This window comes from Ostrinia furnacalis, unplaced genomic scaffold, assembly GCF_004193835.3.
Source record: "Ostrinia furnacalis isolate ACB-3 unplaced genomic scaffold, ASM419383v2 OfSCF4882, whole genome shotgun sequence".
In the NCBI taxonomy this organism is placed as follows: domain Eukaryota; kingdom Metazoa; phylum Arthropoda; class Insecta; order Lepidoptera; family Crambidae; genus Ostrinia; species Ostrinia furnacalis.
In genome coordinates, this window is record NW_021135121.1 from 78,529 (window position 1) to 101,064 (window position 22,536).

Consider the following 22,536-nt stretch of genomic DNA (forward strand, 5'->3'; position numbering starts at 1 on the left):
TTTTTAATTTTGTTACAGCTTTGAGAATACTACTTTGTTTTAACTAAACTTTAAATTAAAACAATTAATTAACTAGTCGATTAAAACTTTATTTAACCTTTATTAATTTAAGTTCAATATTTCTTTTTCTTAATTATAAGTCCATTTAACTTAAATAAAACATTTTTTTTCTAATATTTTACGTAGTATCTAAAATAACACATGATATAAAAATCACAAGATCACTACACTACACTATTTATGTCAAGTCGTACGTACGAAAGGGAAAGGGAAGTAAAGAAGAGCAAAGAAACATCTGTCGCAGTCGGATTGTATTATCCGCCGTTTTACATTACCACTAGGCATTTTACATTACAGCTCTGTTTTGTAATACGGCGGTTCAACGTTTAGGCGGATTGTCATTGCGATACGTTCTTCAATACGGCGGCCCACGTTTAGCCGCATCGTATAGATGACCCACGCTGAACTGTCCCGCCAAACTCAATGACAGAGGGGCGCTACCATCGTTCAACTATATGGTTTCCAACATGGCAAAAATCTGAACCAGCGATCCGGTATTGACGGTGGCGCCCCACTGTCAATGTCATCGACAGGACAGTCCAGTATTTTGGAACTATATTACTATAGATTGTAGGGTGACCATACTTACAAAATAAAACAATGTTTAATGAAAATAAATTTTAATAAGACAGATTTAAGAATTATTACCTTCGTCACTGTATACTAAATAATATATTTGGCTTCAGTATTTTTTTTACTTATTTATAAATCACAAGGGATAGCCATCTAAAAAAAAGTAACTCAAAACAATTAGACTTTTCTAAACATTTTAAGAATTAATTAGATATTTGGCTTTAGTCTTTTTTTTTAGACATTAAAAATGATCAAAGGGAACAGGTAACTCAAAACAATAAAGTTTTAGTTATTTTTTCTGGGTTATTTTTCTTTAAGATAAAATTATCTTCACCGGCCACAGCCATGATTTCATATTTTTACACTAATAATATTGCGTAGGATTCCACCGAACACCAGAATCCATAGCCACTTTGTCCGGCAGCGCCACGGTATTGAAAATAGGAACTAAAAACTGTCAAAGCGGCGGGTAATGACACGCTGTTTTACATTACGGCTAGCCGTATTGAAGAACGTTTAGCGCCGAATACATTCCGGCGGATTTTCATGCAGCCGTATTAAATCCGGCTAAACGTTAATCCGCCGTATTACAAAACAGAGCTGTAATGCAAAATGCCTAGCTGTAATGTAAAACGGCGGATTATACAATCTGACTGCGACACATCCATTGCGATTATTTTATTGTAAATTTCTTGCTGCTGGATCGGTGTTTCAATAATATTTGTGTGAAACTTTGAAGCAAAATTTATGAAAAAACTGTTTTCATGTTTAATCTTACTTTAACTGTTCAAAATGAGGGACTCTCCTTACTTGACTTGTTTGATTCTGTATATATTTTCTTTCCAAATTATTGTTACAAATTCTCGTACTTCCAATATTTGGAAACTAAATGCCGATGAAGATTTAATTGTTGATGGATCCGGCTTACCACAGGTTAGTCGATATTCGTTATTGCTCTTTCTAAACATTTATATAATCAGGACACTATACATATTGTTATACTTTCCTTTCTATTTTATTCTGACATGTTTTAACCATGATTGCCTTGATTTGGCATTAAAAATCAAGTTGATTTCTGACTTAATTGTGATTTATTATACAAGAAACTACTATTATTTATTTAGAGTATCTAATTACCATTTTTATTTTAGGATGACTCTGACAAGTCTAAAATGACTGAAGAAGACTCTATTTTCAATATCATAACATCAACTGTTTACTATGGGAATACTTGGACTAGGCATGGCTTTGATATGTTCTGCACAGACTGTCAGATGTACGAACAACAAAGGTACCTTCATACATTTTAAACAAAACTTATCTACTACTATTTATGTGTGAATTGCTATCTTTATGGCTGTACTCAGATATAGTGAAACAATATTTTATGACCTGCATGATAATATTGTCTTTAAAGTGTATATAATGTTTCTTTAATCATAAATATGGCTTTAATATTTATTTACGTGGAAAGAAAAAAATAACAACACATACATTTTCATATTTTATTACTTCCATTGACTCAGATTTGACTGCTAGGTTTAAAAAAAAATATAGGAGAGGGAGTATGTTTTTAAAAATATAATCCTTTTATAGAGCTGGAAGTGAGAACAATGAAGAAAGCACCCCCACTGAGACAAATGGTGACTTGGACGATGAATATTTAGACTGCGGGAAAGCTGTAAACTTCACTTACTATGATAACTTAGTCGGAGTGGCAAGACGCCACAGACATCCTAATGTACCTGAGCCACAAGTAAGTGAAAACTGACAGAGCCTTATTACAAATAAATTACATTTTAAATTAAAGTAATGTTCAACATGTTGAAAAAGAGGCTGACAAAAGTGACTGAGTTTCTTATGCTACTTCTCACACCAGCCCATATTATGTTGTCCCGAAGTGGTGGTAGGGCAAGCTATATTTGTTATGAGTATAAGTGCCCTGGAAAGGGCCTATGTACTGAATAACTATTTCATTTCATGCATTTAACTTTTTGTAATAAGTCCCATAAGGTCTAGCCAAAAAAAATCTTATAATGTTAGCTGCAGGTGTTTTAATCAGACATCATGCATCAAATTACCATTACCTATTTTTAGATGACCTATTTACTTACTTACCTGTTCTCCATTTTCTGATTGAGTCAGCAAATAGTTTTATAGTATGTTATCATGTTTTAATTAATTGTATTCTTACCACTGTTTACTATTACAGGTTGCGCTTATATTTACTAAGAAAAAGTCATACAAAAATGGTGTAACAGAACTAGACATAAATGCGTTGGAGAAACGCTTGAAGAAAGCGAAAAGAGAGAAACCAAAGTCAGTTCAGCTTTACAACCAGATTGGTAACTTCTGGAGAATCAAAGGGGACACCAGACAATCTATAGAGTGCTTCAGACGCGCGTTAGCTGTCTCCCCATACAATGCCGAGGTAATTATCACTATTATCATGGTAATTTACTCATTCCCCAGTGCCACTTATTTTTATGGATATTATGCTTCGACGCTCATTAGTACGAGTACAATACAAAGACACTACAGCATAATAAAAAACTAATCAATCATGTCAGTGTCAATTTGTACATTTTACAAAAACTCTTGCATAGACCTATTTTCTATTGTTTCCTTGTTTTTTCCTTGAATGGTAAGTTGTAGCTCATTGTGTGCTAAATAGCAAAATGATTGATAAAAGGATAAATTATTGCTGACTAGCTTTCCGCCCGCGGCTTCTCCCGCGTGGAATTTTGTCTGTCACAGAAAAACTTTATCGCGCGCGTCCCTGTTTCAAAAACCGGGATAAAAACTATCCTATGTTCTTTCCCGGGACTCAAACTATCTCTATGCCAAATTTCATCAAAATCGGTTGCGAGGTTTAAGCGGGAAAGCGTAACAGACAGACAGACAGACAGAGTTACTTTCGCATTTATAATATTAGTTGGGATAACTGCCATGGAATGGAATACACTTTTTAGTTGGTGGGTATTAATTAAAAATAATAACTGTCATTAATCTTTTGCCTAACCCTGTCTGATTTTCTGACTGTACATAAAATGTTTTTAGTATTCTAGTAGCAAGCACTTTATGAATTGTAATGGCTTTAAAACAGTTTTATTTAGCTTGTGGAACCCTGTGGCCCATGAGACCGCAGTAACAATTGATGTTTATTGTGTTTCGATTCACTGGTACTGAGGGGCTAAACCTCTACAGCTAAATCCTAACAGAGCATTTTCTATAGACTCATACCCAAAAACTTGCAGGTTCTCCTAAACCTGGCGCGGGTACTCTTCACCCTGCAGTACTTAGACGACGCGATCTACCTAACGCGCCGTTCCTTGGAGGTCCAGCCGCCAGATCGCAGCGCGTGGCAACAGTACTTCACGCTTGGGGAGATATTCAAGGCATATGGGCACTATCAGGTGAGATATAGTGGCTAACTCGTCGGTAGTTCACCCTGCAGTACTTAGATGATACTATCTACTTGACGCGCCGTTCCTTGGAGGTCCAGCCGCCGGACCGCAGCGCGTGGCAACAGTAGGTACTTCACGTTTGGGGAGATATTCAAGGCATATGGACACTATCAGTCTATCAGGTGAGATATAGTGGCTAACTCGTCGATAGTTCACCCTGCAGTACTTAGATGATACTATCTACCTGACGCGCCGTTCCTTGGAAGTCCAGCCGCCGGACCGCAGCGCGTGGCAACAGTACTTCACGCTTGGGGAGATATTCAAGGCATATGGACACTAGCAGGTGAGTTATAGTAGCTAACTCGTCGATAGTTCACATGGCAGTACTTAGACGATACTATCTACTTGACGCGCCGTTCCTTGGAGGTCCAGCCGCCGGATCGCAGCGCGTGGCAACAGTACTTCACGCTTGGGGAGATATTCAAGGCATATGGACACTATCAGGTGAGTTATAGTGGCTAACTCGTCGATAGTTCACCCTGCAGTACTTGGATGATGATATCTACCTGACGCGCCGTTCCTTGGAGGTCCAGCCGCCGGACCGCAGCGCGTGGCAACAGTACTTCACGCTTGGGGAGATATTTAAGGCATATGGATGGACACTATCAGGTATGTTACGTAGTTTTATTGATAGTAATAGAAATTATGAAGGTAACCGCATTTTCGTTCACTAGTTAGCACCACAGGTGATCTAATAATTAGTGTGAAAGGTTAGTTACGACCAAGCAAAACATCATCAAGGAATCTAATATTATCTATAAAAAACAAAAAAAATATGAACTTATTTGAAGTTAAATTAGACCAGAAACTGAATACCTATAATACAAAACACTTAAAGAGTATCTGTAAAAAGTTTGATTTGCTCCACTATCAATTTTATTACATATTCTACATTCATAGAAGAATTTATAGTATTTTTAAATAAAGGTCAAGATGATGCAATCGAACAATAGTTTTACAACAATAAACATGTCGTATGATATTATTTTTGTATAAGTTTAACCGCATCCAGACATTCAGTATCGATTGTCACAAATCACAATCGATAACAATAACACCACACCCACATGCGGTTTGTTTACGCAAACGAATACGGCGAAAATATTTGAAATATTTTCAACCTTATTCATATCGTCGTAAGCAAAAGAAAAACAATCGTCATTTACATTGAATGACAACCATCGAGGCCGACTACCGTAATTAATATCATTTGAATTATCGTCATTTGATATTGATATTACCGCTATTCAGTCTCTCGTTTTATGGATTGCATAATTTGTTATGATATCTAATTATAACATCTGATAGGTAACAGAAATCAACATTGTGCGTCTGCCTGTAGATATCCTGAAAGAAAAAATAAATGTTTTAGCGAAACTGCAATAGCCGTTTTCGTATTATTTCCTCTATATGCTGCGATTATCGCTTTCGTCGAGTCCCAGGTTCGGTTCTTCTCTGGGTTATGATACAAAAAATGTTCTAAAATGTCTATCCGTCACTAAATTAGAATAAGTAATTAACTAAATTGCTACGAGGCGTGAGGAGAATTCTCGCACCCTTTTCATGTCTCACGTACGTATTACCTACGTGCGTTACGGGCGTACGCAGTCAATGTTGGTGATGTCTCCTTTTGACGACTATGCGATTATAGCACGAACGTGCGCTTCAGAATCATAATGTTTCCACCCAATATGTATCTCCTAATGATCTCGGAGATTATAGCACGTACGTGCGCTTCAGAATCTTATATTTATTTATTACTAGCTGACCCGGCGAACTTTGTTCCGCCCTAATGGCAATAAATAAGCAGACTTTTTTTATTTCGAACGGGATAAAAAGTATCCTATGTCCTTCTCCTGGCTCTAAACTACCTCCCTGACAATTTTCAGCTAAATCGGTTCAGCCGTTCTTGAGTTATAAGTGGTGTAACTAACACGACTTTCTTTTATATATATGTATAGATATCTCTAATATTTCAGGAAGCAGCAGTACACTTGCGGCACGCGTTGGACTTGAGGCCAGACTTCGAGCCAGCGCTCGCCGCGCTGAAAGACATCGAGAACATACCGGAGGCGACGGTGCATGTTTACACGCTGCTTATCATCGTCTGTTTGGTAAGGAAACTTGTGTATTTCTTCTGTGATTGCAAACGTTACTAAAACAGTTTTCTTATGCGACTGAATGAGATACATAAAATAAGACAATCCATATGGAAACATCAACTTCCCTCAGCATTTATAAAGAATACCTGTGGTTGGATTGAAAATATTTCTATGAGATTTCTGATCTATGATAAGCCCCAAAAAAGACTTGACTTACTTGACTTATGGTCCTATGTCCCCTAGATGGGGCAGAGGGCGTCCACAACAGTCCTCCATCTCCCCGAAAAGGGGAGCCTTTGAAATTTTCGTCGCCAATTTTACTTACAAAACTAATCTAAATGAAAATGTACTATCAAATCGTTCTTCTTTCGGCATTGCGAGCTATCAACATGGCTAGGAATCAAATCTGGGCCCAACGGAACGCCGTTTAGAGCCTATTATTTACTAACGCTATCATCATTAACGTTCGATCCCGACATGAACAGGTGATGGGAGTACTCCTAGTCATCCTATCGTCAGTCGACAACAACAGCGATGTCGAGGAACACAAAACGCAACGCCACTTCAACCGTGCGATGGCGATGCGGTCGCTGCGAGGCGTCGCGTTGCCTGGATCCCGCGGCCGCAAGAAAGGCGGCAACTGAACGCTCCAAGCCGCCTGAGTTTTCGATCTCTGCAAGTACCTAAACTGTTCTAAATTCGAAACGGGAACGCTTGAATGGGAATGCGACTGTCGAATGTTTTCAAACTGGCCATTTTAGTATTTTTTCGAAATTGAGTAGGGTGTTGCGTTGTAATTTGTTTTTTTTTTTCTATTCATTTCGATTTGGCCAAACTCACAAAAATCAGGAGTGGACCTACTTGAACGCACAATCACCTATTTTTTCATCAGTTTTTAAAACCTTGGATTCTTCTCAGGACAGTCGCTATGGTTTGAGTGTTTAGCATTTTTTGTCATATCAAATATTTTCATTTCTAATTTAACCTACCGATTTTTTTTTTAATTGATTGCAAGAAATTCGTTCACCATTCAAGCAGTTTCACTTAAAACATGATTTTCTTCGAGTGTACTTTAACGTAAATCTAGGCGCTAACAATGACTCAGGTTTGTTTTTATTAAAACTTATTTTGTTTATTTATAAGATGTTAACGTAAACATTATTGTTTATCGTAAGAGATTTTAAACTCAGGCACGATAGATATGAACAACAAACTTTATCGCTTGAAAATGCAAATTACGCGTACCAAATACATCTAAAGGTTTTCGTGTATTCGCTATTGATGCCTGTGGATTAAGTTGTGGTACTATTCCGATATTTTTTATTTTAACTCAAACTTTATATTAATTCAGTTGTTATTGCAGTGAGTAGCTTAATGCCAAATTTTGGATTTTTGACAGCTGTCAAAATTAACACAGATAAGAAAACACAAACTGTCAACTTTTATACCTACATAACTTTTGATTCAAGCTGTAGTATGAATTCTTCTCCACTTCTTAAAAACATCGCATATTGCAGCATGCCTATAACCGATTATGACGCAATCATGTTGGTTTTTGTAGTACCTTGAATAGAATTATTGATTCACATCCGTGTGCCACTTCACAAACGCATTAATACCTGTCACATTCGCTTTGAATGTATTTTGTATTGAGCTGTGGCTTTCATGAATAAAAATGTTTATCAACCTTCCGTAAAACTATACTCGTATTGTTTGTGAAATGTGTGTACCTATGTGCTTTTAAACTTTTTACTGATACATTTTAAAATAGTCAAGTTTTATCTATGCGGGCGAAGCAGCCAGACACCGCTAGTTATTAATTATTCCGTCCTTTGTTTAAAGATTTGCCTGATTAGGGAGTAATGTCAAATGTGCTCAATCCTTTTTCTTTTGACATTTCCAAGCTATGGACAAATCTTGCCCCCCTTGACAAGTGGCAAAACGTGACAGTTGTAATGTCGAAAGGTCTCAGCTCCGGCGCTTGTTTGTATGAAGTTACATCGCTCCGTGAATGGATTCGATTTTCGATCGCATCAAAAAGTGCCACTTGTCTAGACGGTTGTGTTGGAAAATTCAAAAATATCGGAACGGTACCACCTATATGAGGCTAATGTACAAATATTGTTTGTGTAAAAGTGACCACATTCGGTCTTGCCATGTCTTATTTGATCTCCGCTTTGTAGTCTTCTTCACCTCAATCGTGATAGTCGTAAATGTATGTGGTTCCTTTAGCAGTTGAGAAATTAAAAAAAGGCTTTCAAATATATTTACAATTTTAAAAATGATCTACAATAAAAGTAATTCATTCCGTTCCTGTTTTGTGTATTCGTAGTTAATATAAGATTTATCTAATTTTAACTGAAAGTGCTTCTTAAGAAATTAGAAGGGAAACACAGAGATTAATACTACGTATGTCGGTAGTGTCATAGTAAAAATATAATGGTACTATGCTAAAAGCCGTTTGAGACAAATAAATCATCAATATTGAATATTACTTCTGCGTACATCGCTACATTAAATGGCAGTTCGCGCCAGAGTCATAGGAGGCCGAGACGGGAGTTACCGCCCGAACCACCATGCGTTTGACTCGAAATAATGGTGCGAGTGGTTATCTGAGAAAAAAGGTTTCGAGCCACACCACTAACCGAAACAAAGACATATTGTATCGCGGTCTCATAATGCACTCTAATCCTGGTCTTCGGCCTCTCTCTTACGCCACCTTTTGATGGTAGTCAAGTTAACCTCGCGACTTAAATGCATTTTACTATTATTATTTTACTATGGTAGTGTTAAGTCAATGAATAAATGAGCTCGAATCAATTTACAATTTTAAATGTGGATTAGGAATGTAAGGTATACTCAAGCTATGCTGTGTCCCATGACTTTAACATCCTAATGAACATTAACTGTAGTTTCCAAGTTATCTGAGCACCGTTAATAAATGTTTAAAATATTAAATAACATATTTCACTCCACAAAAATCAACTTTAATTACATCTATCCAAGACAAGCCGGGAAGCAGTATAGCTTGAACATGCCTTAAAGCTGCTAAATGTAAGGGAGGTGGACACAAAGCCTGTCAGGGAAGACTCGAGTCGGTTACGTGCCAGCCTCGCAGTAACTTTTGCAACCTAGTCATTCACTTCGACAAGTGGGCCGGTAAGGCCCGGTGTGTATTTCGTATTGTAGTGCATGCAGTAAACTTGTTAAGTGTTCGTAGCGTCTAAGGATTTAAAGGGAGGCAAGTCTTAAATTTCGAGATTGGTAAAAAATGTACCTGTTTTCAGTGGTTCTTTTGTTAATTTTTGACTATTTATAACTTAATACATGATTGTCTTAGCATCTATTTTTGTGTATTTTTTTCCCTTTTTCATACAAGCTTAGCGTTTATGGTTGGATGATAAATCAGTGACAAAACAAGTATTTAAAAAATTATATGTATTTATTTATAAAATGTATACATGTAACTGAAAAGTCTGCTGTTACTTTGACTAAAGCCTTCCATACTTGACTAAGCCAAACACGATGCCAATATTTGGATCCCTAGCACAACATATTAGTTCGTTAACAGGTAATTATTAAAGATTATTTCATTTCAAAATTAATCTAGCAAAACTTATGACTGCTAATCTATCCTCATTGTGCCAGGCTCCTTAATATTAATTTATTTTTGAATTTTCAAATAGACAATAGATTGCATTGATAACTTATACCTAGATAACCAAAACGTGATACAGTGTGTTAACTGACTGCGGTAGCAATTATTATGATCTTGTTCGATTGTCTCGAAGTTAAGTTACTTGGGATTTAAGCTGAATCATGGATACCGAGGCGGAATATGTCGTGCTGAACAAAGAATGTGTCTGCGAGCGGCTTCAGGACGAAGGTCTGCATGTACGGGTGTGGAGGGTCGTCGTCGCACTGGAAATACAAAAAAGGACAATGTTCATTTCTGGCCTGGCGTGGACAAGCTGCTAATGAAAATATGAATTTGCCAAATTTTTTTAATTAATTTTTAAAGTATTCACGTAGTGTAACTTTGTATCAATTTGCCTTTATAAAAATCCAATTTAAATAGTACTTTATGTGATAATTACAACTTCCTGTCTTTAACACTCATTTCAGTGTTGCCAAAATGAATCTTATCGGTAAGAATCGATTCATATCGATTGTTGTTCGACTATGACAATTATTATTTTTTTAAATACGTATTCATTAAAATGATATATATAAAACCTTTTAAATATTCTAATAACACTACCAAAAATGTTTCAATAACTAAATGAAACCTTATTTCACACACACCTTATTATACATCTTATTTCGAGTCATCAAAAAATACAATCGATTTTTATATCGATTATTTTTATTCATCACCACATTATTAGCATGGCAACACTGAAAATATTGTCACAGCTGTTATCTGTCATTCGCTTTGTTTTGTATTTTTCATCGTGAGTGTTGTTTAGTTCTCAAAACCAAGTCTTTGCCAAAATAAAAGCAGAAGAGTGTTGTATAAGTTTCCCTTTTGACGTCTTTATTTTTTTGACCATGGTCCTCGATGCTTCGCTTCCCGATGACCCTGGCATACTCTCGAACTACAAATCTCACTCTAGTAGGGAATTTAGTGCAAGAACCCCTCCACTTTGGTATAGAAGGCTCATTTTTACAACAGTGGTTCTTTGGGTGCTCCTGAGTGGATTTCCGTCGGTAGACATCGGGAGCCCCCCCTGTGGTAGCAGGGGGAGGGGGGGCAAGTTTCCTTCCGCCGCGCTTCACTTTAAGGCCCATATCTTCAAAACTATGAGTATTATGGCAAGTGTGGTATCATTTTCGGATAATTAAAGGATGGCGAATTCATTTCTAGAACAAACTTTTTGCCTTTTCATACAAAAAAAAATAATAATAATAAAAAAATGGTGTTTTGTTTTGCTTCTAACCTTTCTAGTCTTAAGCAAAAAAAAATTTTTTTAATGACTTGGATACAAAATGATATTTATATTCTGTTTCTTACTGGTATAGACTATTTAATAAATAACAAATTACATGCTGTAATGTCTGTCCACCTCAGGCCAAAGGTCCCATACTAAGTGGGCATAACCCTTTAAGTATACATTCGAGAAAACATAATTTTTATTGCAATTAGGCCTAGGATGCACGCCGAGAAAAACGGCAATCGCGCTTTTTATCGACTTTATATGACGATTTCGACGTCTAAAATCATCGATAACAGTATATCACGGCGCGCATCTTAGTCCGGCTGATTTGAAATAAGTCTAAAGAACAATAAAAGAGGTGACTAATATCGATAAGAGTATATCACGGCGCGCATCTTAGCCAGGCTGATTTAAAATAAGTGTAAAGAACAATAAAAGAGGTGACCAATGAGTTTATGGTGGGGGACGCGATTTGCGGCTGTGTGACGCTTATTGATATTTACCATAGGCTGATGTGTAAAGACTTATACAAGATGTAAGACCTGTGATAAGTCCGTCGCTTACAAATGTCACAAGCTATGTTGCAATATGTAACTTTTGTATCACTCGGCTGACATGGGCAATGCTTTGTTATGTCATCAAAACATGGTATGTCATTGACTATTATTTTTCCCTATATTACATTCATTCATGAAATTATTCATTTTTTTTAAATGAGTAATATTGTTCTTTCCACTTTAAAATGTTATTAAGTTTATTAAAATTAATTGGTATATCAATGTACATTCATTACAAGTTAGGTTTTCAGTTTGCAAGCACTATTGGTACTTCAGTTAACACATAATGTATTCTGGCAAAGAAAAAGAATACAAAAAAGCTATAATACAATTTCCAGTTAACACATTGAAAGGGGTATCTAACTATCATGCACTTGGATAAACTAATTTTATATATTTTTTGATGCAAATAATAATAATGTAAGACAATGAACAGGTCAATAACGTTCTTATCTATCACTTTGTTTGGTTTTATGAAAACACAAACTTTTCTTTCTATATCAGTTTAACATTATTCATTTGCTCATGCAGTGAACAGAGGTCATGTATCAACATGAACTAGTGCCTGTTTAGTAAGATTAGAAGTTAAGGTATTAGTCATAACCTGAATACATAGAGAAATTGAGTTAAAGAAATGTGTAGGGGTAAAAAGAACAGAAAATATCTGTAAAAACTTGAAGGAAAGGGTTGTCTAATAACTTTTCTTCCTAGTCAACAAAAAAACAGTCATTCTAAGTCTATTGCTTTATCAAATCATTCTCAACTAAGGATTAGATGCTAAACCCAACAAAAATAAAGGGATATTAGCAACCCAAAGTGAAAGCATGATTATTTACAGTGCATAAGTACACATGTCTAATGCTTTCTTACTCTGTCTTTGTAGATAGTAGATAAAATAACTCTTAAACGTCATGAAGTGCCAGCCTGAATATGTCGTGTTCTACATAGAATGAGTTCCCTATTGGCTTCAACACAAACGTTTGGAGGTATGCGTGTGGTTGATCATCGTCCGTCTGTTACAAACGTAACAATAAATAATTAATCAAGTAAAATTTGCTCAAATGTTTATCGAATTTGTGAGGAAGAGTAAAAAACGTACCTGCAATCTTCCAAGAACATTTATTAGAACTCCACCATCGAACATTGGTTGTGAGTCGACTGATGTTATTAGTCTACCAATTTTTTGAAATGTCAAGCTCTGAAACAAAAGATTAATAAAATTTTACCAGACAAACAGATGAATTGCATCATATAATCGCAAAGTTGAGTCAGCACTGCCGAATTTTAAGCTTTTGCATAGACTTACATTTAATTTTTCCATAATTTTAACAGCACCCTGGATTTGAACTCCTTCGAAAGTCATAAATGATGTTTCGACCTGGAATAAGTAAGTTATGTTTCATTGAAAGCATGTTATAATGCTATTGTTATAGATGAATGGATAGATAAAATATGAACATTGTAGACTAGACTAGTAATAGATTTATATGACACATTATTCTTCAGATGGGAATTTCTTCACAATACACATACATAATAATGAACTTTAAGGATAGTCGCATCTCTAGTCTCTACAACTTTAGGTTTGGTGCAAAGTAACAACCTACAATAGATAAAACAAAACCATTGTTTACAAGGATTAATGATGTGACTGGATGTGACCAATTATGATACTCTTACAAGTACCTGCATTTGAATAGCACCTAGAGGTATGAAATAGACATGTGGTGACAATGAATGGCCCATAAGCCCATGGATGATGGGAAATGGTCAACATTTTGTAAAGGGGGGGAAACTGAAAAGCTAACCTATAAAATATATAACGGTAGTCAAAAGAAATTTACAGTGGTCGAGTTTTACGGGCCCCCATGTTCTCCCAAACCACTTAAAAACTATAAAGCACTCACATTATACATATTAGCGAGTGTTGCTCGTTGTGCCGGATCGTCGAACAATGTGTAATATTGTTGAACAAAACCCTTCCCGATAGCATCGTACTGGGGATTAAGCGCCATTTAGACAATTAAAGTCTGAAATATCACTAAAATGACCAGAAAACACTGATATTACAAAATAATTTGGCCTTTTCGGGCCCCTGTAAAACCATTCACGGTGAATAATGGCAAGCTAGTGTTGTGCGTTGTTAAAATGACAGCAAGGAAATTAGCAATCAAATAATCGAATCAGATCGATATAAGAGCTATTGATTTAAAACAGTGGTTCCCAAACTTATTTAGTCTACTGCCCACTTTGAGAATAAATTATTTTTCAGCGCCCCCCATTTTTGTAATCAAGGGTCGAGCTCAGTCGGTCTAAGAATCCTCCTAGTAGATTACGCCTCCCAAGCCTCCACACAACGTCCCGTTTTTTTTTTCTGGGTCTCTTACCGCCCTCCTTTAATCCTGCAGCGCCCACAAGGGGGCGTTATCGCCCACTTTGGGAAAGACTGATTTAAAAACTCACCACGCGTGTTTTGCCTTACAAAATCAACAAAAACATCTCAACATTCAACATTTTTTGTAGGCAATTTTGTTGAAGACAGGCTTTTGTTCCCCAACTCAAACTGCATTAATAAATAACTTTTATTTAATTTTATCGTTTTGATTATATTTGTCAATTTTACATATTGACATTGATATTATAAATTATCTGTATTGTATAACTTGTTGGCGCATTGGACTTTCTGTGAGCCTTCAAGCAGATTATAAATAAATAAATAATAATATTAAACATCCTTGGACATTTTACACTGCGCCTCTAGTCCCAAACTAAACAAAGCTTGTACTTATGGGTACTAGACAACGGATATAAACATACACATAGTAACACTCAGGTCTCGGACCCATCACAGAAATTAAAATTCATCATTTCAATTTCTGCCCGACCGGGAATCGAACCCGGGGCCTCTCGGCATAGTAGTCCGTTCTAAACCACTACACCAAACAGCCGACATTTACTAAAGAAGAAAATAGCTAAATAATCTCAGTCTTCAACTGGTTCCCGAGTCTTTCGGACTTTAGCTTATTTCGTTAATTCCTTCGGCATACTCCTGGGCGTTCTATAACTCGGCTACCGAGTCTCGCCAAGCCTGTCGGGCAACCCGACACCCGTAACCCACAATTGAGTGGGCCCGGGGGTTGTCGTGACATTTTCCTGGGCCGCGATGTAGGGCATGTTTGCCTGGGCCCATTCTATAAAAACAATAGCCTAGGGCATTGGTTCGATGAGATGCGCCCCCTTTCGACCATACAAAAAATTTCGCGCCCCCCCGTGGGACGAATGTCCAAGTTAGGACAATAACTCGCGGCTCTGTTTTATTGGGCCCCGGTGGACACCGTCAGATTTTAGTAGGTAAGGTAGGCCCCACCTAGTGCGTAAGCGGGGAGAGTCCTCTACATACTTATGTGACATAACCCACTAGCTGTCCCCATTGACCAGTGGCCCAGTGGGAGTTCGCAGAGCATTTTCTGACGTTAAAAATGGATTAGACTGGTATGGTTGACTAAGCTCATGATTTTCCCAATTCTTCTGTAAAATGTGTCGTAGCATTCTTTCAAATACAAGTGAACTATTCAAATACATCGATATTATTATTTGCATTATTCGATCGAACTAACTGTCACTCAACGGACAACACTATACAAAAATGAATGTTGCCATGCCATTCATTGCCAAATTGATGAAGTATTTTTATCTAGAGCTACCACTTTTTAAACAAAAATCATGTGATATTTGTGGTCACTGTGACTAGATAACTCTTTCTAAAATATTCGCATGCAACAAGATTCTTGTTCGTTTGATTGATTGAATTTGATTGATTGTTGTCACTTGTCGCTGCTGTCAGGCCCCCAATTTTTTGTGTTCTTTCTCCTGTGTCCATCTTTGTGATCTTTGTTGATGAAATTACTGGATTTTTTATCAAATTATTACGCGTGGTAGAAATAGTTACACAAAACAATGTCTCTTGCCGACGAACTGTTGGCTGATTTAGAGGAAAACGATGATGGTGAGCTTGAAGCTGCGATTGAAAGTAAAACATCGAATGATGTAGCCAATGATTTTGCGGTTCCATTCCCTGTAATTCCTAAAGAAGAAGAAATTAAGAACGTTTCTATTCGAGAGCTAGCGAAATTAAGGGATTCTGAGCGATTGAAGCGGGTAAGTAAAGTAGAAAAATTATATTTGTAGGTTAAGTTTAGTCTTCAATCTCTTGCAAAATATTGCATTTTGTGATGAAAATTGTATAGCTTATAAAACCCTAAGAACCTAATCAACTAAACTACATACTTTGTTTATTTTTTTATATGAAACATATTTTATAGGTGATGATTGAAGTGGAACAAAATGTTGGAAATAACAGAAAGAAAATTGAAGTTACTGGACTCATGGAGTCAGACCCTGAGTACCAACTTATTGTTGAAGCCAACAACATTGCTGCTGAAGTCGATGGAGAAATTGGTAAGTTTCTGATCTTGTTTTCAGTAAATGAACTCTGGTTTTAAAGTAATAAGTGTTAGGGCTGTTTTAATAATGCAGAAGATAACACTTATCTCAATTGACTTATAGACTACGAACTATTGTTGTCAAAAATATAGCTGAGATGGTAGCGCATTTTCTTACATAACTTTTCAATTCCTATCATTGGAGGTCCGAAAATATTTCTCATACAATTTAATACCATAATGATCATTCTTCATAAAAAATTTAAAACCTACATATTTAAAAACATAATCATTGATATTCATAATATCATTAATCATACACTTTGTTTTTACTAATATTTGTTTTCATATATTTTTCTATACTAATGATCGAAACTCATAATCATTCGAATAAATAACTAAAACATTCATAAATGTGATGTATCCTAATATTTGTTTTCATAAATTTATTACTCATAAGTGTATTTATCCATATTATTGAAAATCATGATGTCTATATTCGTATTAAATCGTATTTTAACATTAAATTATTTTGAAATGGTTGGACCATTTCAAAATATTTTGTGGCAACAGGCAATAATATTTTGTGCCACAAAACTAACGTGACAGAAACGAATCGCTGCAAAACCGACTCCACGTAGTCTTGTCTGCCCTACCCCTAGAGTGTAATTTAAAAGCCGGAGGCGCGGAGGGAGGGCAGCCCTCGCCCGCTGTAACGAGGCTCAGGCGCCCGGGTGAGCTGGAGCGGCTGAGGCTGGTCGCCGAGGCGCCGAAGGCGCCGATGGCGATCCAAAAAGCCGAAGCTGCGGAAGCAAGCGTGGGTGCCTGAGCCTCGTTACGCAAGGGCGGAAGGGCTGCACATCCCGCAGCGCCGGAGACGAGGAGATACCAATGCATGCTGCATGCTTGCTTTCATGCTGCATGCTCTGCATGCTTATCTACTCTATTAAATTATATATGATTTTTTTAAAGATACGAGTATGTCTGTTATAAAGTAAATTATTCTGAACAACAACATTATGAGTTGAAGTATGTTCTTAGTAACAACATTATTAATTAAAACAATATGATCAATGAATGTTATGAAGAAAAAAGATCTGAAAATAAAAATTATGTATTTTAAATGGTTCTTGGTAGTAACAGTATTGATAAAAAAATTATGATTACTAACTGTTATGAGCTCCGATGGTAGTAATAAAAATGTATGAATAAAAAAAGTATGAAAAATAAAATTATGAAGAGAGATTATTATGAACACAAATCGGTAGTAAGACAAAGAATAGGATTTAGAATTTTATGTGAGCCAATATAGAACCAGCTGAGATACCCCTCTGTATAAAAATTTGAAGTAATAAACTTAAAATAATGGACCACAACATGGAAGCTTCAGATCATAGCTTAAATTCCTTATCACATAATATCACTTTAGTCACTGGTTGAAAGGGATCTAATATGTTTTAGTAGTTTTCCTAATAGTTTATAGAAGTTTATTCTATGAGTTTGAGATTCAAGCAGATAGGTAAGTTGTAAACATATACTTTAATTATCACTTTCCAGCTATTATCCACAGATTCGTTCGAGACAAATATCAGAAGAGATTCCCAGAGCTTGATTCCCTTATCATCACCCCACTTGAGTACATCCGTACTGTGAAAGAACTTGGCAACGACTTGGACAAGGCTAAAAACAATGAGATATTACAGAGCTTCTTGACACAAGCTACTATTATGATTGTGTCAGTTACTGCATCAACAACTCAAGGGTAAGTAACCTCTATTTCCAAATTAGATACAAAATATTTGTCTGGGTGAAGAACTAAACTAATATGACATTTCGGCATTAGTTTCTTTAGCCCTTCCAATTAACCCTCTTTGTACACATGAGAAAAAATAGTTTGTTATTTAATTTTGTTTCAGAAAACTGTTAACAGAACATGAATTAGCTGAAATATATGAGGCATGTGACATGGCAGCAGAGCTGAATCATTTCAAGTCGAAAATCTATGAATATGTTGAAAGCAGAATGACATTTATTGCACCAAATATAACTGCTATTGTTGGTAAGTATTTTTGTTGATATTGAGAAAAATATTGTATAAAGTAAGCATAATGACCTTTATTCAAAAATTAACAAAATGATTGTACATTTTCTCAATTTGACTCTATACACTCAAAAATCTGTGAAAAATTAAAGCATAAAAAAAGTCACTGTATCACACTGCTTGGTTAAGAAATGTAACTTACTAAAACTAATTTATCTAAACTTCATTTTTTTTTTCCTTTATAACAGGGGCTTCAACTGCTGCAAAAATCCTTGGTGTGGCTGGTGGACTTTCAAAGCTGTCCAAAATGCCAGCATGCAATGTGTTGCCTCTTGGCCAGCAGAAGAAGACACTGTCTGGGTTCTCACAAGCGGCTTCCCTGCCTCACACTGGCTTCATTTACTTTTCACAAATTGTACAGGACACTCCACCAGTAAGTATCATGAAGAACTTATGCACCCTGCATGAAATAGTATCCATGAATAAATAAAATTCTGTGTTTTAGACAACATAATTATCAATTAAAAAAAGTTTTAAGTTGAGAATTCTAAGGACCTCCGCCAAAACAGGCGCGGGCGCCCGCCTACCACTATTTCAAGTCTAAATATCGGCTGGTGATAAAGAAGTGTCTGAAGAAACTTAGTCACCATTGTCTATTGATGCTGTGACATGCATGATGTATAAATTACGTGCGTGCATAATCGCACACAATGTAAAGGCACCAAATAACTCCCAAACTGTTTTAGGAACTGCGTTACAAAGCCGCCAAGCTGGTGTCCACCAAGTTGACTCTCGCTGCTCGGGTGGACGCGTGCCACGACTCGACGGACGGACGCATCGGCCGGCAACTGCGAGAGGGCATTGAGAAGAAACTGGACAAGTTGCAGGTCATTTGTCATTGTTATTATTAGTTAAGACGCAAGTAAACGCGCATTGCAGTTTCGCCATGCGTCGCCCATACCTACATTGGTGTGCGTGTTCGCATGTCGTGATAGTTATTGAGTTGAGAGACATTTAAGCTATCGAAATAAGTGAATTTTATGCTATCTAGAGTACATAAGCCAGGATACTCAGCAGTTAGCAGGCAAGTGAAAGGTTGGTTCAAGTTCCACCAATTTTTTTAGAAAAATAATCACTTCCAATAACATTTCTTTTGCGATTCACAATGATCATAGAACCAATGTTGGGTTAATGACTCATCAGAGGCTCATTGACATCGGCCGTCAATTCATCAAGACATCTTACGAACTCTTAATTCTAAAATTCCTTATCCTCACAGGAGCCTCCGCCAGTAAAATTCGTCAAGCCCCTACCGAAGCCAATCGAGCAAAGCCGCAAGAAGCGAGGCGGGAAGCGCGTGCGCAAGATGAAGGAGCGATACGCCATGACCGAGTTTAGGAAGAACGCGAACAGACTGAACTTCGCTGACGTGAGTGTAACGTTGAACACCATCATATTTATATTTTATTTACCTTTGATCTTAGCTCCTTTTACCTTTTGGCTGGTTTACAGTTTACACGTATTAATAAGTTAAGTAGGTAACTAAATTTTAACTTAATTCCAAACGTCAAGCTCTTGTTTACTATGAAACTGCTTGTCAAAACGTGTCTCGAAGTCTGTTATGTTTGTCTCGAAGCGCTGGTAGGGCCTAAAAGATAAGGAGACATGTAAAATGCCCCATAAGGGCTACCTTTTCTTTTTTTATTATTTACATTTTGACGTTCATAAGTGCCACTTGTGGTCTAAACTGAATAAATAATTTTGATTTTGATTTTGTCAAGTGACAAGTCCCGCCCACCAACATGGCAGAAAAATCAAGTAAAAATTTAGTTACCTACTTATCTACTTAACACGTGTAAATCAGCCTTTAGACTTCATCATCATCATGATCAGGTCATTTGGTCTCCGCTGCAGGAACAGAACTGATATTGAGGATTTGACCTACATTCACCACGCCAGATGGGTGGGGTAGGCTTGATTATGTATTAGCTTATTTTCCTTAGTTTATTATTAGCTTATTTTCCTATTTCCCTTAGTCGCCTTTTACGGCGTCCATGGTATCCATGGACCATCTTAACTAACCTTTACTGTGTCGTAGAATTAACGAGTTTTATTTTAACCGGAGTTTAATTTAATTAGAAATAAGCAAAAAAACAAACGGGAACGGATTGTAGTAACGTACCATTATCGAATAATTTTTTATTATTATAACTTTTTTATTTCAATTTAATCATAAAATTAATCAATTCAATTTTATTTATTTGTTAATTGTTAGAATTAACTCATATAAAACTTAATATAATCAGTTTACATAACGACGAAAGTAAAGTAGGTTTTGAATTAAGCCGTTCATAAAAAGAACTATTAAAAATACATTGCTGACTTAACTGCAAAATAATCTCCCATCCAAACAAAAAGCGCAAAAATTCGTTACATATTAACGTTTGTTTATTTAACCACTAACTCGGCGAGTTATTGCTTGTAATTACTACTCGATTATAGATGTTCGGATCTCTTTAATGAAAGTTCCTGCTCGCTCGCGATTGAAATAGTTGTAATTGACTGTTTTGTACGAGAGATCAGCGTTAACAAGCAACATTCGTAAGACAAACTCGCGATATTCCGCAATTTACGACTGCAATAACTGTTCAGTCCNACCCAATAGGTATTGCCTCTGACCCTAGTTTCGCTAGACTGTCGGCTCTCCCATTGAATTTGATCCGTGTATGTCCAGGTATCCCACATCAGGGACACTTTCATGCCTTCCGAGTTTGTTCATCTTTAAGATTGCATCTAGAATAATTCTAGACTCAACCTTCACTGAGGCGATGGCTTTTTCTTTGAGTGCTGTGGATCAGGATGTAAATATTGCGTTTTTTACACCCCTGTTCTTTAGTGCACACATATTATAGCGTAGAATTCAGCTTGAAACACTGTAGCAAACCTCCTTAAGCGTTCACTATGTTCGAAGTGTTTACAGTAGACGCCCGTTCCCGTTCCCAAGGCCATCTTTGCAGTGGCGGCGTAAGTCCTAAGGCACCCCCTGGTAACCCCCACAACTTTGGGGTTACCTACCGATTCCAAGATTGAAAGACAATGACATAGACCGCAGACTTGCTATGCAGATGCTCTTTTCTAGTCGTCTCTTGTTCAAGACCTATCCACTTACTTATTAGATCAATCCAAGGGGTTCGCGTATAGGATTAGTTGCAAGCAACCGACTCAGTCTTCCCTTTACCCGACTGGTTAGGGGTGGACCAGAGCCGATAGCAAGATGGAGCCTACATGGACCGGTTTGCCCGTAGCTGCCGAGGCTTGCCTGGAAATGGTGAGATGTAGGTGCAAGAAGTAGTGCAGTAGCTGGTGCTGTCTGAAAAAAAACACTAAAAAGGTCACAACCGTAACCTTTGTGCTAAAAATATCTCCCGTACTATGATTGTGAAACCTCATTTTCCTCACACTTACCTTTCCGTTAAATCACTGGTAAGATAGTAAGTATGTTGAAATAAGTGTTAATTAAAATAATAATAATCATTAAGACGTTTACACAAATTAAAGTTCTTTATTTAGTGCTTTCTTCTTATAATATTTTCAATATTAAAATGTATTTAAACTATTTTCAACCTTATGTCTTACACATAGAGTTCAAAATCAATTGACGAAAAAATACAAATCATGGTAGATTAATGTGCCAGCAACTCTAAATAAATTCTAAAATAATAATCCTTGCTTGCTTATGAACCAAATAGTATGAATTCATGGATAAAATAAAAATTTTTTTCCGATGCGCAATAAAATTCGCCCGCTGTGTCCTGAAGAAAAAATTTTTTTCACCTACTTTTTGCGAAAAAAGTACCATACAATGTTATATTTTTATAATCCTGATAAATGTAGCTTTCAGGTCATATTTTTTTAATTAGATTATCTCCAGTGGTTTAAAAGTAAACGACGTTTATTTAAAAAAATACTTTTTGGTTTTTGTGAATTTTACTCAATATTTCTATTTTTTTTATGAAAAGGCAAAAAGTTTGTTCTAGAAATGAATTCGCCATCCTTCAATTATCCGAAAATGATACCACACTTGCCCTAATACCCATAGTTTTGAAGATATGGGCCTTAAAGTGAAGCGCGGCGGAAGGAATCTTGCCCCCCCTCCCCCTGCTATCACAGGGGGGGCTCCCGATGTCTACCGACGGAAATCCACTCAGGAGCACCCAAAGAACCACTGTTGCAAAAATGAGCCTTCTATACCAAAGTGGAGGGGTTCTTGCACTAAATTCCCTACTGTCATTTTTGCCAATTATGGAAAAAACTAGCTTTTGCCCGCGGCTTCACTCGCGTGAAATTTAGTGTCACA

General features: G+C 36.6%; 3 protein-coding genes across 4 annotated transcripts; 2 read left to right on the plus strand and 1 right to left on the minus strand.

Annotated features, from left to right (window-relative positions):
- Positions 1 to 1,343: 1,343 nt before the first annotated feature.
- LOC114360082 (uncharacterized) lies at positions 1,344 to 9,643 on the plus strand. The gene is made up of 7 exons (XM_028314644.1): positions 1,344 to 1,566; positions 1,785 to 1,924; positions 2,230 to 2,389; positions 2,846 to 3,064; positions 3,891 to 4,049; positions 6,080 to 6,214; positions 6,688 to 9,643. Exons 1-7 carry the CDS (start codon positions 1,426 to 1,428, stop codon positions 6,844 to 6,846), a joined length of 1,113 nt encoding a protein of 370 aa, XP_028170445.1. The 5' UTR covers positions 1,344 to 1,425; the 3' UTR covers positions 6,847 to 9,643.
- Positions 9,644 to 9,688: 45 nt separating this feature from the next.
- On the minus strand, positions 9,689 to 13,848 carry Ntf-2 (nuclear transport factor-2). 2 transcript variants are annotated; one of them, XM_028314647.1, is made up of 5 exons: positions 13,604 to 13,848; positions 13,003 to 13,074; positions 12,796 to 12,894; positions 12,567 to 12,709; positions 9,999 to 10,123 (listed from the first exon to the last, which is right to left on the minus strand). In XM_028314647.1, the coding sequence occupies exons 1-4, from the start codon at positions 13,709 to 13,711 to the stop codon at positions 12,599 to 12,601; spliced, it is 390 nt and encodes a 129-aa protein (XP_028170448.1). In that variant the 5' UTR covers positions 13,712 to 13,848; the 3' UTR covers positions 9,999 to 10,123; positions 12,567 to 12,598. The 2 variants fall into 2 exon arrangements, with proteins under 2 accessions (XP_028170446.1, XP_028170448.1); XM_028314645.1 differs by lacking the exon at positions 12,567 to 12,709 and having other exon boundaries at positions 9,689 to 10,123; positions 13,604 to 13,845.
- A 1,687-nt stretch (positions 13,849 to 15,535) lies between these two features.
- LOC114360084 (pre-mRNA processing factor 31) lies at positions 15,536 to 19,608 on the plus strand (the record flags this gene model as incomplete). Its single annotated transcript, XM_028314648.1, has 7 exons — positions 15,536 to 15,854; positions 16,019 to 16,154; positions 17,696 to 17,900; positions 18,055 to 18,197; positions 18,428 to 18,612; positions 18,926 to 19,066; positions 19,459 to 19,608. Coding segments are annotated over exons 1-7 (1,161 nt in total), but the record flags the coding sequence as incomplete, so codon positions are not given.
- Between the last annotated feature and the right edge of the window lie 2,928 nt (positions 19,609 to 22,536).